Consider the following 17,409-nt stretch of genomic DNA (forward strand, 5'->3'; position numbering starts at 1 on the left):
CGGTGTTCGGTGTACAATAATTCGTTATTCGTGGGGAATCATCTAGACTAATACATCCATCTGTCTATAATATATATAACACCATGCTTGCATCAACATCATCATGCTCAGCTTCGTCGAGAAAGCAAGCCCTCCGCTTCCTCGCCATCCCGATCGGCCAGACTTTCGGCAACCGCGAGCCCCTCGGCGCGGCCCCGTTCCGCGTTGATGATCCAGATCAGCGGGATCGGGAGCAGGATGAGCACCGCGACGAAGAAGAACCCGCTCCGCACCTGGCCCGTCTTGTCGATCATCATGCCCACGATGGCCGGGCCGATGAACGAGCTGCCTTTGTCCGTGGCGGCGTACAGGGCGTAGAAGGCTGCTTCGCTGCCGGGCGGAATCAGCAGCCCGAAGAAAGAGCGGCAGTACGAGGCCAATCCGCCTCCTACCACGCCGTGCACGACAGCCAGTGGATAGATCTCCCAGGGCTGCTGCAGGCCGATGACGCCCCAGCGCTGGACAAAGGGCAAGTAGGCCAGCAGTCCGTACAAGGGGATCAGCTCGAACAGCGCAAGACACAGCATGATGGTCTGATGCGACTGCAGACCCAGCCGGCGCGACACGATCGGCCACAGGAATGCGCCCGCCATGCCGGAGACCGTGGCGGTGATCGACAGGAGCGCGATCATGGTGGTGCTCAGGTGCAGCTCGGTGCGCGCGAACAGGATCGCGGTGCTGGACACCGTCGCCAGCGCATCCGAGAGCAGGAACCAGGCCACGAGGAACAGACGCATCTCGCGCAGGCCCACCGCCACCCGCGCGGTTTTCCACAGCGATTTCCAGGCGAATCCCACGAGGCTTAGCCAGAGCCGCCATCTAGCGCGGGGTGGGCCGCCGTTGTGTGTTGCGCCGCCGGCCTCCTCTAGCGGCGGGCCGGGGCGGGTGCGCAACCACCGCCGGCTGACCAGTGTGAACGCGCACCACCAGAGACCCACTAGCAGCAGCACGCAGCGCAGCGGCAGCGTGCCGGACGATTTACCAATCGAGGTCTTCGAGAGAGTCAAGAGGAGCCCGATGCTGAGGATTTGAACGAGCACTGCGGCGCAATAACCAAGCCCCACTCCTTTGGACGATATGCGCGTCGACAGCTGTAATTCGGGAGACACGGCCTTCGTTGTAGAGGACTGACCGGATTCGCCCTGATCATGACCATGCGACCGGGCGGAATGCGTGCGAAAGTTATCGTCATCCTCCTCTCCATCAGGGTGTAGCTGGTGAAGCTCTTCCGGTGTCTCTTTGATTGGTGAAGCGATAGACGGGTCGTTTGCGACGAGGACGGGCAGAAACGAGTTGAGCACGACGAACGAGGACCCCAGACATACAACGCCTACCACGACCAGGAGCGCACCAAGAATATAGACGGACGGGGAAATGAACATGAACAGCATGCTCGTTACAGATCCCACGAAGCCGAAGGTCATGAGGAGGGTTTTGCGGTTACTCTCTGCAGATGTGGAGCATCATGGTCAGTGCTGATGTATGGAGCAAGGCACCGAGAGAGAGAGAATCGGGTGGTTATACCGTAATCTGCCAGCGCGCTGAACGATATCAGAGTCAATGCTTGCACAAGCACCGCCAGGGAGAAGGTGTACATGGCGAAGCTGGCGGTGGTGATCTCCAACCCCATTAAATGGACGACGCATTGTTCATTGGAGTCGCCCGACGGCGCGTTCGGCCCAACGCATGGCTGATGGCTGGATTGGAGTAATCCTCGCTCGCGAGCCAGTTGCTCGAGGGTCAGCGGAAGGAATGATCCTGGGACTAGTAAGTTTGTGCTGATATTGAGGTGTACAGGGAGGTGTACAGGGAGAAGGGAAGCAGAAACGTACCGACACCGCAGACAGCGAAGACCTCGGCAGCGATGCCGTAAGCATACCAGCCCCAGATTTCCTGCCGGCTGGTCGGGGTGGTATCCTCACCGGCGTAGCGCGGCGGACGTGAGGAAAATTCCCCATCGGAGAGGGGATCAGGGCCTGGAACTGAAGCCATTGAGACGTTCCTGGGAAGATGGAAGACTGACAAACTGGAACTCCAGCTGTACCTGGTGAGAATGTCCGGCACTTCCGGAAAAGACGGTATGGAGATGAGTCAGCAAGATGTAACTAAGGTGCATAACTACGTCACTCGACCCCGCCCCGCTTATCTGCACTTGCCTAATTGAGACGAGGTTCCTGATGTCGGCATCAAGATCGTGACTACAATTCTGCCTCCCAGTTGCTTCTTTTTGTCCTCCATTCTTCTACTCTGTCTCAAAGGCCCGATGAAGAGCAATATGATCGACCACTGACTAACTTATAGGGCCAAAGCATTCCCAGCCGTCATCAGCGTGTGAAACAATCTGCTCAATACGACACACTCTCCTGCTTCTCTTTAGATTCAGATGTCACAGAACATATGCCAGAATAACAGAGACTGTCTTCGCTCGACGAACTTAAGAAGCTCTGCACGCCTTCGCAGTTTGGACTTGCTGGAAAATGCTCCATGACGCTTGGAATGCTGCTCAATGTGCCTTCCTTGCTGTGATTGACACTCTACACATGCGAAGTATGTAACGTCTGCTAACACATGACTATCATAAGATGAGCTCGAAGATGTGAAATGCAAATGGTTACAGACCTTCAATTTTGTGACAACTAATCACGCCTTGTGAGGCGGCTCCTGAGCAGAAAAACAACCATGAAACCCAGCGGCTGACCGCAGCATCGGAAACAGGGCGGATGATCTCGGAGCTCTAATCGAGGTCCGCGCATACCCATACTTCTTCTTTGCCACTCGGTGTCACGCTTATGCCGTAGCTTTGAGTCGTTCACAGGATGGCTCGGGGCGCCGGTGGCGGGTGAAATGATCTTCGTTGTGTAAGACAGGCTCCGACGGAGGCCACCGCGGGGGAACATGGTAGGGAACGCCCTGTGAGTGAGTGGCTCCGACGGGGCTCTAACTCTGGGGACTGGGAGACTTGGGGCTGATGATACCATTTAGGTATGTAGCACGATTTTAGCACTCGATTGAGCGGGTTTGTCGACTGGCGCTGAACATGACGATCACAGGCGGATAGGGCTCGGTAGTTCCGCCCTTCGGGTCCGAGCATCTCTGTTCCTCGGCATTGAGAGAGCTTCAACCGCGATCTGCTTCGAGAAAATGTCAACAAGTTCATTAGACGACATTCCAGTGACACTTCCCGGTCTACCGACCTGGTCTTACGACATTCGGAAGCGTACTGCACGATTCGCCAGCCTAGAACTCTATTGTTATAGGAGACGCGATGATAAGCTGACCGGTCAATGCTCCCGACTAAGCCGTGAAACATGGCTATGTAACCTACAACATCATGGTTACCTCAGGTGCTCTGCCTCGGTCTAAACGCTCTTGGACCTGGACAGTAGTATCGAGGTGGTAGAGGCGGATGTACCATACTGCTATTTCCCCCTATCTTTGGCACTAGGGCCCTTGTTCATCTTTGCATTTTTCCTTACCAGTATATTACCTACGTCGATTGGAACTGAACTGCAGTCTTTTGCATTGTCCTCAACCTGTGGGTTGTAGTATTTACAATGAATCAAGACAAGTCGTCGCAAGTCACCACTGGTCCACTTCCCAAGAGTGTAAAGGTGCGAACGACCTGCAATGCTTGCCAGCAGGCGAAGATTCGATGCAGCCATGAGAAACCCTCATGTTTACGATGCCAAAAGCACAACTACAGCTGTATCTACAGCATTTCTCGACGATTAGGGAGACCGGCCAAGAAAAAAGATACTGCAACGAATGGAAACCATTTCAACATGCCAAAGCATGCCCGAGGTCCTTTGGACAAGAGATTCCGTGGGTACCCCAGAAAGAAGAGGATTATAGAGGAGCCGGTGCACGAAGTCAGGGCGAATCTATCAAGCTACCAGTGTGTCAATGAGAGAGCGATGCTTGACAACAATGCAAGCGAAAGCCTCGAAAACCTTGGTGTGGATGATGCAAGTCTACACCAAGACTGCTTCATGGATCCTAATCGTATGACTCCCTGTGGTACCTATTATTTACTCACACAATATCACCTGCTTACAAGATCCGAAAGTTTCCGACGGCAACGACCTATCTTCAGATAATTGGTTGCAGGAGTTCATGTCGAATCCTGTCGCGGATTTAGTGCAGGAGCGCGAACTGCTAGACTCCCTCGGCCTGAGCAACAACAAGACCGAGAGCGTCAACAACACGAGTCCCTCTCATTCAAGCCACTTTACAAGCCCATCAAGAAGTTTCCTTACGACGGACTCTCAAGACCAAGCCCCAGAGTGCTACTATCTGGCTCCGAGCAACTTCCCTAGCCATAGCCAGTCCCCTGCGGATGACGCCCACGGACCTGCAGACAGCCGGACCTCTGACCTTGAAGCTTTGAAGAAAGACTCTCTCGCCTGGCTACAGCCGGCTACCTCGTCTATCGATAGTATTCCACCAACGGTAACAAGAGCGATGTCAGCGACGGAGCCTTCCGGCAGTTTCATCCCAACGAGAGCTCCGAAGCTTAACAACGCCTATAGCTATGTGCCAGAACACTTCAAGACAAACCCCACCATGCCTAGTCTCCAATATCAGTGCCAATGCCACGAACCGACGATACGCGAGTTGATTCAGGTCAACAACTTTGCATCGCGTGCGGGACCTGCAGCTACGATTGACTCCATCTTGAATTGTCAACGCGTGCTGCAGCAACTTTCGCACACCATCCTTCAATGCAACCTATGCTCCCGTACCTGGATCAATCTATTGATGATGGTTGTGGTCAGCATTGACAGCCTAGTGACCGCTCTAGAGGCCATTATATCCCTGGACAGCGGACTTGCAGAAAGGCTGTTCGCGGAGAACCCTGAGCCACTCCCTACAAGTAACAGGCCCGATAACATTCCCAGCGCGAACTTTAGACGATGCCGGGCAAGCAGCCTCTATCTGAAGACACAGGTGGATGCCTGTCCGTTAGTGGTAGGAGGATTCTGTGTTCCATTTGAGGACAAATTTCTTTTCATAGCCCAGGTGCTGTACCTCCGGTTATCAGAGTTGCAGATGACCGTGCGTCGCATCCGTCTATGTACGCAAGAGGTTTTGGCAGTTCCTGCTGCCCGGGGCAGGCTGGGAATGATAATGGAGACCGATCAGCGGCTGGAGCTGATTATGATGAAGACTAAATTGCTAGCACAGTCATGATTTATACTCGCTTATCTCAATCGTACATCACTTTCGGCTCAGAGAAATTCCTCCGCTTCCATTGGTTCTCTCCCAAAACATCACAGTCCATATAAGGTAATGTACCAGACTATACCTGTGTTAAGTGCCTTATCTGGGCAGTCGCATATGCTACGTACTAGACCCAAAAAAGTAGGAGCATCAGGGTTGCTGCCTGCGCGCTGGGGCATGGCCGAGAATCAGCTGTGTGACGAGTGCGCGGATCTCATAGCATGCTACGTCGCACAGTGAACTGGCTTGCGCAGGGAACAGACCAACAGAGCCTTTCCACCGGAAGTGATATAAGGTGAGGCTATTCTAGTACCTTCCCGGCACGACGGCGTGATTGGGCTGCAATGTAGAGTCGCCGCAAGGCATGTGAATTCAGGCGCAAGGGCAAAGCAGTCTTACTCAGGAGCCCAGGCCTGCGGCGACTGCGTGCGCGAATCGTGATCCTATTCGGCTCGAAGCTCCTACCAACAGCAAAGATGCAGTCTCCATCTTGTCTTTCTCGATACAACGATGACCCTGTGTTCGGAGCAAACTGGACCACCCGGCTGTTAGAACGCTCTATTCGCTCTCTGAGCTCCGCCACGCAGTCATGGACAGCAGCAGCAGCAACTGCTCCTGCTCGATCCGTCTCCTGCAGATCATGACCGAGTGCCGGAACCTGCAACCGGTCGTGGAGCTCGCCACCATCCTTGACCTGGTCCACCGGGTCGTCACCCACGGGAAAGCGATGGTCAAGTGCAAGGGCTGCCGCAGTAGCCCGCACTCGTCCTTTGCGATGCTGCCCGCGCTGGCCGAGCAGTGTCTGACCCTCCTCAAGGCCGGCAGTCTGGCCTACAGCATCACGAGTACCAGCGGCAGCACGCTCCTCGACCCCACGGTGCTGGCGTTCGAGCAGCCGCTGTCGCAGTACATCTGTCTGCGCAGCCCGTCGCAGCTGGGCCGCATGAAGCTCGATGAGAAGGAAGCCACACTCTTGGTCCGGACGCTGATCGGCCGCAACGCCAAGCAGTTCCTGGGTCTGCTGGAGAGTCTGCAGAAGCTGCTCCAGTCCCTGGGGAAGGACACTGAGCCGGCCTTGCCGCCAATGGGTCATGCCGTGCTGCACCCCTGCGAGTCGGTGGTCGAAACCACGCTTCGCCGCTTTGTGGTCTTCCTAGAACAGATCAAGTTCGAGGTAGGTCGGTCCCTCGCGGTCGGATTGGCAAGATAGCTAATCAACCGCTCACAGTGAGCTTGATCTAGATTATGTTTTTTTTTTCTCCGCAAGGGTGGTTGGGAGATTAATCAATTGAAGAGATAGAGAGCGGGAAGATAGAGTACATTTTGTCTTGTAAGGGAAAGTTGGTGCGTTGATCACTCATTGTATGTTCAGTGATGTGGATCTTTCTGATCTGGTCTCTCACTTTCTGTCTGGTGATGGTGATAGCGATGGTGATTTGATAGCCTCAGTCAGAAGAATTATTCAATGCCTAAGGTGTGCGCAGAATGGTCCCTGTTTGCAATGTTTACACCTCTGTTCCGTGCCTGCCGATCCCCTCAAATTAGGCGGTGTGCATTGTGTTTGTGAGCCCCCAAGCATTAATCGCACATGTCTCGATCCTGTACTCCGTAGATTGCGTGTACTTGTTACCTAGATAAGTATGTACTGTATCTAGGCAAGATTTCTATGTAGCCTCATGTCATTATTCACTTTCTCAATGCACTGCAAGAGGTTCAATGGCAGACGGCATGATGGCTCTTTCACCGAAATGATGCCAAGGGAAGAATCGGGGGCAGTCAGGAAATAATGTGGGCTCCAGCTCAACGTTTGCCACGGCTTCGAGCGACTTCTGCTAGACTAGCTCCGTGCTCCGAGAATTGCTCAAGGGGGTCTCGCGGGCTCCTCACCATGCTGCAGGTACAGTCACGGTACAATTGCTGCTGGCGATGCCATCTTTGCCAGTGTTCGCTCCCCTGTCGTACAAACCCCGCGTACACTGTAGCATCAGTCTATATAGTTTTGTTGTCCATCGAGGTTACCTAACCTTCATCAACAGCCCCTTAAATATCCCTCGACTGCAACAACGTCGAAATCTCCCAACAGCGCATAGGGACGCTAGTGTACGGAGTAGTCAAGACCCAAACGCAACGGTGAGTTTCGATCAGATTAGACAACAGCGGATCTGATAGCTGAAGGGTGGCTTGTCTGGTGCTGAACCGGAGAATCTGATTAGATCCATAGTGAGGCCCGAACGCCGGAACCGCTGGAAATGAATTACGTACCCTGACGTGGTAAGGACACTGTAACGGACTAGTCTCAGACATCGTTACCGGTCGCAGGAAATTGGTTGTGTTTCGATGTGACTTACCCCTCACTGGATACGCATTTTCAGCACGGTTTGTTCAAGGGGTTCAAAAGCACCACTCGACTCGGACTAACAAGCCCGAGTAACAAGGTTCAGTCCGCTTTCAGTGTCTCGCACATCCAGCCCGAGTGTGTCTGGTACCTTGGTTACTGTACGAAGCTGTGTGTACTGATTGATAAGCCACTGCTTCCTGGTCCCAGGGAACCGGCTCCTTCACAACAACGGGTCGGTCGGATCAGGTCGGGTCAGAGCAGAAGTGGACTGTATGTTAAGACTACTCTTCAGAGTGGCCCAACTGAAAAGAGCAAGACAAACAGCAAAAATACCCACACAGCAATTGCCGGTCTCAGAAATACTTTCAGCCGAGGGAAAAGGAGAACGTGGCCTATGAATTCATTCCCCACAATTACGCGATAACAGAGGGGTTTGTTTTCTTAAAGGCCACCGCTGGCATCATCCCATCATTTGCGAGAGAACCCGAGAACCTGCCATTGCAAAAGCTTCCGTGGGATTTCTGGAAAACTCCCTCTCTCCCGTCGTCACCTTCGAACTTTTCACACCACAGACAATATCAGCTCTTCACCACCAGACAGACCATGTTGTACTCCAAATTCTGGCCCAAGGGTGGTATCCCGGGCATGCTCCACCACTACGTACGTCGACGATTGACCCCTCCGCATCCGCAGAGAAAAGAGGAAGAGACATAGCAAGAAGACAACTGACCATTTCACCTCCCAAAACCAACAGACTGAATCCCTCGTCACCTTTGAATACACAACCGGCAAGGTCGCCCAACCCCACAGTCTCCTCTTCGTCGGTGGTCTGGGCGATGGGATCGGTACCACGTCCTACGTCGCCGACATGGCGAAAATGATGGAGAAGAGCGACTGGTCCATTTTCATGCTCAACCTCACCTCCTCCTACAACTCCTGGGGTCTGGGCCACCTGGACCGCGACACGAACGAGATCACCAAGTGCCTCAACTACATCCGCGACTACAAGACGGAGAAGTACGGCAGCCCCGGCAAGATCGTGCTGATGGGCCACTCGACGGGCAGCCAGTGCGTGCTGCACTACCTCTACCGGCCGAACCCCTTCACGGTCGCCCACCCGTTCGACAGCGAGCTTGAGCACCTGCAGCGCATGGCCCTCGACGGCGCCATCATGCAGGCGCCCGTCTCCGACCGCGAGGCCATCCAGTGGGTGCTCCACTGGGGGTTCAACGGCAAGACGCCCGAGCAGGTGCGGGCGGTGTACGACAAGGCCGAGGCGCTGGCGCGCGAGGCGGTGCGCGACAAGGACCCCAAGTTCGACACCGTCCTGCCCCTGGACGTCACCGCCAACATCTGCTACGGCGCCAACGTCCCCATCAGCGCCCGCCGCTTCCTGAGCCTCGTGAGCCCCGACAGCCCCGCCACGCCCCAGGAGGACGACCTGTTCAGCTCCGATCTGAGCGACGAGCACCTGCAGACCACCTTCGGCAAGATCCGCGACTCGGGCCTGCTCCGCAGTCGCCTGATGGTCATGTTCTCCGGCGCCGACCAGGCGGTGCCGGACTGGATCGACAAGGAGAAGCTGATGGCCCGGTGGAGGAACGCGGCGAACCACAACGGCGAGGCCGAGATCTGGGATGACCAGCACAGCTTCATCATCCCCAATGCCTCGCACGCGCTGAGCAATGACGACCAGGCGGAGCCGAGAAGGCTGTTGGCCGAGAAGGTCATCAGCTATCTGAATGCAGTCAAGGGAAACTGAGATGATTATGATCTAGTTTTGTTTTTAGCGTGCAATGTTAGAGATTCAACGGTTCAAATTAGAGCATAGATTTGTGAATAAAAGACGATGACTCCATTCTTCATCATCGTATGTCAAAGCAGGGTGTTGGACCTTGACTTTTTCACTGGGAATGGCTTGTACTTGGAAAGTGCGGACAATCTGCACCTGGAGCTGGCGCAATCCCCCCAGCCCACCATCAAGTGTGGGCAAAACAGACTTACTATAGCAGGAACATTTAACTGTAAAAAATAAATTGTCTCAACTTCATCACCACTCTCTATGCTGTACAATTTACTCCTCTCCCAAAGCCACCTCATCGAACCAAGTCCCAACTTTCGACCCTCAAAACCCCCTCCTCATCCCCTCTTCATTGCCCAGCCCCATAAGTTACCGCGCAGGATGTATTGGACCGCGTACTGTACGGTCACACTCGACACCCCCTCCCCCCACCACACAATACGGTACGGTACCCGAAAAAGCAAAACCTCATCTTATCACTGATTGATAAAATTGTCTTTCCCCACCCCGCCGTGATAAAAATTTCTTCCACTCCCAAACCCAGTTTTCTCTAACCGAGGTGGGCAAAGGCTGCTGCTGCACTGAACTCGATTGGCACATTATTTTTCGGTGCTCAATTCTCAATTGAGTATGTCCGTAGTCTAAATTCGCGCGAAGGAAATTGCAGCAGACTAGTCTTGGGTCAGGCGACTTCTTATCAATCTCCTCCGCCCCGCCGAACGTCGGAAGGGATGGGCATGCTCTGTGGTGGGTTGAAACCGAGAGTGGATTAGGATGTGGTGGTGGTGGTGGAATTGGGTACTGGGTAGGTAGCACTCTAGCCCATTCACTCACAGCTTGCTGTGAACTTTCCCAGCCCCTCTCGGCTCTCCTTAGGAGTTAGGACTCAGGTAGACTTTCAACCTGCAGAGATCGGGTACCTACAGTCAGCGACTTACTCGTCTGCACTCTGCAGTCGACAATTAATCTGCAATATCCGTAATTGCTCTCCAAGTCTCCGTCCGGCCTTTTCGGTCCACTGCTCAAAAACACATAGCGCCAATCTGCAGGTTCCTTCTTCCCGCAGATGTGATGAAGGGAAACATGATAATCTCCACCACACAGCCGGTGCGCGCGGCTCGCGCTGCACTTGGTGGGGAATCTTCCTTTCGCATCTTGCACAATTCCCCATCCACAAAATCTTGGCTGGCAGGCCAGCGCCTACTATATAATCCCACACCATACCCGTTTGGTCACAGAGGGCCGAACTCGCGCAAGCGGTGACTCGCCGGTCTGGTCGGAGAGCGGGCAAAGAAGGAACCTACTTTTACTACTTGCATCTTTAATAAATCCACCTTCCCCTCCTTCCCCCACCACCACTACCACCACCACCACCTCCTCCTCCTCCTCTCAATCCTTCTCACCAGACAGACACAAACCTTCAGCTGGACTGCTGGGAGACGAAGGACTTATATGACCCCCCTTGACAGATATCTTAACAAGGGATTTCAAAGCTAGAGTCATAATGTCGCAACAACAACAACAACAGTCGCAAGTCGACGCCGACGGTTTCCACCTCTTCCAGGTTGCCGGCCTGGAAGCTCCCTCCACCTCCACCTCCACTATTACTCCGACAGGGACGAGAGAGGAAGTTCTGCTAGTATCATGGATCATTCTGCTGTTGCAGTCCTGCGAAGACGGCCAGGTTCGCTTCGAATGGGCGTATTCGGGCGCCGAGAAATCGTCGCTTTCGACACCACAAGTGATGCCGGGATTACAGAGCACTATCGGTCAGGTCTCGGCCGCAGTCGCCCAACACATCGCCGCAGCCACGCAAGATCAATCGCCTGTGACACCCACGACGCTGTTATTAAGCACGGGCACATTGTCACAAGCCCCCGAAGAGGTAAAAGATACAGTGAACCATTGGTCGAGAGTCTGCGAATTCAAGCTAACGAACCACCGTGAACCAGGGTGTCACCCATGTGGAGGTTGGCTTTGAGAGCGGAAACCTCAAGATTCGGCCAGTATGGCACTCACCCAGCGTGCTGGAATTCACCGTGGGGCTACATGTCACCAAGCTAGCGGAGCTGGTTCAGCGATGCCTGAGCAATCCCGAGGGCTCCATCGAAGAGTGCCTTCGAGCGACCACATCCGATCTGGATGAGATCTGGCGCTGGAACCATGAGCTACCACCAACATACAGCTTCTGCACGCATGAAATGGTAACGGAATGGGCGCAAAAGGCTCCGGAGAGCGAGGCCATTGCGTCCTGGGACGGCAGCCTCACCTATGCACAGGTCGACCGTTACTCCACACACGTCGCCTGGAAGCTCAAGGAGTTGGGGCTTCAACTGGATGATATCCTGCCCATCTGCTTTGAGAAGTCACGGTGGACCATCGTGGCAGTTCTCGCGGCGATGAAGGCTGGCGCAACCTTTGCGCTCATGGACCCGACGCTTCCGCTAGCCCGTCTCCAGAACATGGCGCAACAGGTCGGGGGCAAGATGATGCTTTCGTCGCGCAAGCAGCACGATCTAGCGACCTCGATTTTGCCCGGCGGTCCCGTCCTGGTCGTAGAAGAAGACACTTTCCAGGGTTTCGATCTGAACCAGGAGCTTCAAGCGCTTCCCACCGTGCCTCCGACCACTCTGATGTATATCATCTTCACCTCGGGCAGTACGGGTACTCCCAAAGGCGTAACCATCTCCCACCAAACCTACACGAGTAGCGCCATTCCACGTGCCAAGGCCGTGGGATATACACCCGAGTCCCGGGTACTGGACTTCGCCTCCTATGCCTTCGACGTCAGTATCGACAGCATGCTGTTGACTCTGAGCAACGGTGGCTGTCTGTGCATTCCTTCGGACGAAGATCGACTCAATGATATCAACGGAGCCTTCCGGCGGATGAGGATCAATTATGCTGGATTGACGCCGTCAGTGGCGCGCATTCTAGATGCGGATGTGATCTCATCGCTGACTGGCCTCGGTCTTGGCGGTGAGGCTGTCTCGGCGCGAGATGTGAAGCTGTGGGGACAGGACACCCGTATCATCATTGGCTACGGACCTTGTGAATGTACAATTGGATGCACAGTCAACAGCAGCGCAGCGACTGGCAGAGACTATATCTCAATCGGACCCGGCAACGGTGCCGCAATGTGGATCACCGATCCCAACGACCACGATACCCTCATGCCCGTCGGCGCTGTTGGCGAGCTGCTCGTTGAGGGCCCGATCGTCGGTCAGGGCTACCTCAATGACCCTGAGAAGACCGCCACGGTGTTCATTGAGGATCCTAAATGGCTTGTTGCGGGCCACAATGGCTACGAGGGTCGTCGCGGCCGTCTGTACAAGACGGGTGACTTGGGACGGTACGACCCGGACGGCTCGGGTGGTATTGTCTTCGTTGGACGCAAGGACACCCAGGTCAAACTGCGCGGTCAGCGTGTTGAGCTCGGGGAGATTGAGAGTCAGCTCAAGGATAGGTTGCCTTCCGATGCTAATGTGATCGCTGAGGTGGTTGTGCCGCAGGGAACCGGTGGTCAGGCTACTTTAGTTGCGTTCGTTACGTTCCAGTCCGCCAAGGCAAATGAGCAGGGCGACCTAAGCCTGGTTGAGCTATCGGATGAGCAGCAGAAGACGCTCTCCGAAGCCAATGCCGACGTAGCCAAGGTCCTGCCGCGATACATGGTCCCCACGGTCTATATCCCTGTGAACTATATCCCAGTCCTGATTTCCAGCAAGACGGATCGCAAGAGACTCCGACAATTTGCTACCACGGTTGACATTCGCCAGCTCGACCAAGGGGCTGAGACAAACGGCGCCGGTCGGGAACTGACCGACCTCGAGCAGCGTCTTCGCCAGGCTTGGAGTGTGGTGTTGAAGCAGGATGCTGAGGGCATTCGGGCCGAGGACAATTTCTTTGCTCTTGGAGGTGACTCTGTTATGGCAATGAGGCTGGTGTCGGTGTGCCGCGAGCAAGGTCTTGACCTCACCGTCGCCAACACCTTTGGTCACCCTACCCTCTCGGGAATGGCCGGTGTTGTTCAAATTTGCGCCACTGAAGCCCGCGCTGAATTGCCCCCTTTCTCGATGATATCACAAGATGTCGAAAGCGCCTGTCGCGAGGCAGCTGCCGCTTGCGGAGTCGACTCAGCGGCAGTTGAAGACATCTATCCTTGCACGCCCACGCAGGAGTCGCTCTTTACCTTCTCGCTCAAATCTGTCAAGTTGTACGTGGCACAGAGAGTTGCGCGCATTCCATCGCACATCGACCTCGATGCTTGGAAAAAAGCCTGGGAGGAAGCCGTGGCCGCCAAACCTATTCTGCGCACTCGTCTGGTGCAGCTGCAGGATCCCGGTCTCCAGCAAGTGGTGCTCAAGGAGAACATTACCTGGAAGCATGCAATCGACTTGGCGCAGTATCTGGAGAACGATCGCGAGGAAAGAATGAACTTGGGAGAGAGCCTGGCTCGCTATGCGATTGTGGATGACGCCAAGGAGGGCAAACACATGGTCTGGACAATCCACCATGTTGTGTACGACGGGTGGTCTGAGCCACTGGTGCTTAAGGATGTCAGTGACGCGCTGAGCGCTAAGCAGATCGAGCCACAGGCACAGATGCGAGACTTTGTCAAGTACGTGCACGATACGGATTCGGCCGCTATGAACGAGTTCTGGAGACGCGAACTACAGGGCGCGGTTGGTCCCCAGTTTCCCCGCCTGCCGTCCAGAGATTTTATGCCCACTCCCGACGCCTTTATCGAACATATGATTCCGCTTAAGCCCGCTGCGAAGTGGCCTTTCACCATGGCGACCCTGATTCGCGGTGCCTGGGCACTGGTGGCTTCTCAGTATTCTGGAAGTGATGACGTCGTTTTCGGTGAAACGCTCACCGGTCGTGATATTGCTTTGCCAGGCGTCGAGAGCATCATCGGCCCCTTGATTGCTACACTTCCCGTTCGCATTCATGTCAGCCGTACCAGTACGGTCGAGTCCTATCTGCAAGCTGTGCAGCAGACCATTCTGGCTCGTGTCCCTTACCAGCACATGGGCATGCAGAACATCCGCAAAGTCAGCCACGACGCCCAACACGCATGCGAGGCTGGCACCGGCTTGGTCGTCCAGCTGGAACCGGAGTACGTGGGTAGTGACCTGGGCTTTGAGACAGGTGATGTTGTTCGCGAAGCTTTGCACTTCAACCCCTATCCGCTTATGCTGGGATGTGCTGTGCGCAAGGGTGGCTTCCGGATCTGTGCTAGCTTCGACGGCAGCTTGATCGAAGTTGCACAGATGAAGCGTATGCTAGTGCAGCTGGAAGTGGCCTGCGTCGAGTTGACCAAGGGTCTGCAGCGGCGCATTGAAGAAATTTCGTGTCTGCCTGAGGTTGAGCTGAACCAGATTTGGCAATGGAACCAGACCCCTCCTCTGACGCGGGATGAATCCTCGGGACGACTTCGTGCCGATGCCACTATCAAGCAGGGAGCGCAGTACCCCTCTGCAGTTGTTCCTTGGGTGGTCAATGCTCGCAACCCAGCTTTGTTGTCTCCCATTGGCTGTGTCGGAGAGCTCTGGCTCGAAGGCGCTTTTGTCTCCGGCGAAAATGTTCAGAACCCGGCCTGGCTGGTTGCAGGAAGTTCGACTAGCCCTGGTCGCAGTGGCACAGTGCAATCGACTGGTGATATGGTCCAGCTGCGCGAGGATGGTAGCCTGGTGTTTGTTGGCCGTAAGGAGAATGTTGTTTCAATCCAGGGACATGCTGTGGATATTGCCGATATCGAACTGCACTTGAACAGACAGCTGCCCGCTGCAGTTCGCGCCGCTGCGGCTATTCGACAGTCGCTCAACGAAACTGGACCGGAGTTGGTCGTTCTAGTAGAACGGCCGTCTTCCGATGAGGAGAGCCTTTCCATCCTACCAGCCTCACAGGTTTTTAGCGGCGAGTCGGCGGCCACTCTCAGTGCCACGATTCCCGTCAGTGCTGCTGTTGCTCTGAAGAAGCTCGACAAGTTCATTCGCGACTCGCTTCCCTCTTACATGTCTCCGTCTGCATACATTGTGGTTGACAAGCTGCCTACCCAGGGCGAACAGAGTGACCACAGTGTTCTCAATCAGCTGGCCTCTAAGATCCCTCAGGATATCTTGGAACAGACCCGCAATGGGATTAGGGAGGTATGGGCAAAGACTGCTATTCATACAAACCTGACAGCTCCCGAGAAGATTCTGCGGTCCGCTTGGGCCAAGATTCTTCGATTGCCCGAGGAAGAGATTGATGTTGACGACAACTTCTTCCGCCTGGGTGGTGACTCCGTCCTGGCAATGAAGCTGGTTTCCAGTCTTCGTAGCCAGGGTCATAATCTGTCCGTGGCCGACATCTTCCAGCATATGCGCCTGGGTGACGCGGCCCGAGTGTTGAGGGTCGATCAAGCCTCTAAGGCCAAGCAAGCTCAGCCCTACCAGCCGTTCTCCACTCTTGGTCGTTCGGATGTTGAGCAATTCTTGTCTCAAACCATCCGTCCTCAGCTGGCAGAATCTTCCTGGTCAATCAAGGATGTTCTTCCCGTGACCGACTCCCAAGCGCTGGACATCCGCGCGACCGTGCATGCCCCGCGCACCTCGATCCAATACACCATGCTCATCTTCGACCAGGGGGCGATTGATCGTGAGCGACTGCTTCGCGCGTGCAGCGACCTCGTCAAGACCCACGACATCCTGCGGACCGTTTTTGTCGAGCACGAATCGGCCTTCTATCAGGTTGTGCTGAACGAGCTCTCCACCCCCCTGACGCAGCACACGGCCGACAAAGAAGACCTGCAGCAGTACATTACCGAGCTGTGCAACAACCACATTGCCTCCGACTTCCCTCTCGGTTCGTCTTTCCTCCAGTTCTTCCACGTCGAAGCCCTGGACGGCCGCGAAGCCTTGGTCCTCGGTCTTTCTCACGCGCAATATGACGGCGAGTCTCTGCCCCACCTGCTCCGCGATCTCGAAACCCTTTACACCAGTTCGCAAGCGACCGATCAGGTTCCCTTCTCCGCGTACATGGCACACGTCACCAAGCCGGAGACCCAGACTCCTGCTCTCACCTACTGGAAGAACCTCCTCCACGACTCGACGCTCGCCGTTCTCCCCTCCACCAGTCCGAAATCGCCCGCCTCCAGATCCACTTTCCACACTCAATCCCTCGACCTGGACCTCACTTCTGTCCAGGAAACCACCGCCACAACGACCGCAACCCTCCTTACCGCCTCGTGGGCTCTCGCTCTCGCCCGCCTCCTGCAGACACGCGACATCACCTTCGGCGGCGTCACCACCGGCCGTACCCTCGACCTTATCGGAGTTGAGAACGTTGTTGGTCCTTGCTACCAGCTCGCGCCGATCCGAATCAACATCCAGCGCGAGTGGACCGCGGTGGATCTTCTAGGGGCTGTGCAGCGCCAGAGCGCCGAGTCGGCGGCGTACGACTTTGTGGGCTTCGGCAAGATCGCACGGGAATGTGCGCCCGCATGGCAGGGAGCCGGGTCGTTCGACTCGATCGTGCATCACCAGGACTTTGAGGACTTTGACACCATGCCTTTCGCTGGACGGGAGTGTGCGGTTGATATTCTGAACCCGCATGGGGACGCGGCGTACCCGGTTAAGGTTGTTTCGTTTGTCAAGGGAGGCCAGTTGCAGTTGGGCGTTGTCGGCAGCGAGGAGGAGGAAGTGAAGCGGTGGCTGGATTTGGTGGCTGAGACGGTGCGGGAGGTGGTGTCGGGTGTTGAGGGGGGGAAGGTGTTGTTGGAGAGTTTTGAGTGATGGTTGATTGATATCATTGGCACGTAACTCATGGAAGCAAAATTATAGACTTAGAGAATAGATCATGTTTATGACTAGCCTTTTATTCGGAAAGAGCGGGAAATGCACTTTCCTTACACGCAAGAAACCGCAATACCCTGCTTCGATTTGAAGTACGCCAGACGATCTTCACGTAATTACCTTGGTCATAAGCGTGGTCTACGAGCAGCCCTACTTGTGCACTACAGGAATTT

The 17,409-nt window shown here is 55.0% G+C and overlaps 5 protein-coding genes across 5 annotated transcripts; 4 read left to right on the plus strand and 1 right to left on the minus strand.

Moving 5' to 3' along the window:
* Positions 1-7: 7 nt before the first annotated feature.
* Positions 8-2,066, minus strand: BO72DRAFT_415772 (MFS transporter). The gene is made up of 3 exons (XM_040942581.1): positions 1,872-2,066; positions 1,564-1,797; positions 8-1,486 (listed from the first exon to the last, which is right to left on the minus strand). Exons 1-3 carry the CDS (start codon positions 2,029-2,031, stop codon positions 108-110), a joined length of 1,773 nt encoding a protein of 590 aa, XP_040796026.1. The 5' UTR covers positions 2,032-2,066; the 3' UTR covers positions 8-107.
* A 1,405-nt stretch (positions 2,067-3,471) lies between these two features.
* Positions 3,472-5,395, plus strand: BO72DRAFT_293747 (Zn(II)2Cys6 transcription factor domain-containing protein). The gene is made up of 2 exons (XM_040940376.1): positions 3,472-4,041; positions 4,106-5,395. The coding sequence occupies exons 1-2, from the start codon at positions 3,594-3,596 to the stop codon at positions 5,227-5,229; spliced, it is 1,572 nt and encodes a 523-aa protein (XP_040796027.1). The 5' UTR covers positions 3,472-3,593; the 3' UTR covers positions 5,230-5,395.
* Positions 5,396-5,848: 453 nt separating this feature from the next.
* Positions 5,849-6,501, plus strand: BO72DRAFT_532240 (uncharacterized protein; the record flags this gene model as incomplete). The annotated part of the gene is made up of 2 exons (XM_040950425.1): positions 5,849-6,437; positions 6,488-6,501. 2 exons carry the CDS (start codon positions 5,849-5,851, stop codon positions 6,499-6,501), a joined length of 603 nt encoding a protein of 200 aa, XP_040796028.1.
* Positions 6,502-8,200: 1,699 nt separating this feature from the next.
* On the plus strand, positions 8,201-9,359 carry sidJ (putative siderophore biosynthesis lipase/esterase; the record flags this gene model as incomplete). The annotated part of the gene is made up of 2 exons (XM_040947163.1): positions 8,201-8,257; positions 8,352-9,359. The coding sequence occupies 2 exons, from the start codon at positions 8,201-8,203 to the stop codon at positions 9,357-9,359; spliced, it is 1,065 nt and encodes a 354-aa protein (XP_040796029.1).
* A 1,543-nt stretch (positions 9,360-10,902) lies between these two features.
* On the plus strand, positions 10,903-17,213 carry sidD (nonribosomal peptide synthase SidD; the record flags this gene model as incomplete). Its single annotated transcript, XM_040949760.1, has 2 exons — positions 10,903-11,295; positions 11,351-17,213. 2 exons carry the CDS (start codon positions 10,903-10,905, stop codon positions 17,174-17,176), a joined length of 6,219 nt encoding a protein of 2,072 aa, XP_040796030.1. The 3' UTR covers positions 17,177-17,213.
* Between the last annotated feature and the right edge of the window lie 196 nt (positions 17,214-17,409).

This window comes from Aspergillus fijiensis (assembly GCF_003184825.1).
Source record: "Aspergillus fijiensis CBS 313.89 unplaced genomic scaffold BO72scaffold_84, whole genome shotgun sequence".
NCBI classification, from domain to species: domain Eukaryota; kingdom Fungi; phylum Ascomycota; class Eurotiomycetes; order Eurotiales; family Aspergillaceae; genus Aspergillus; species Aspergillus fijiensis.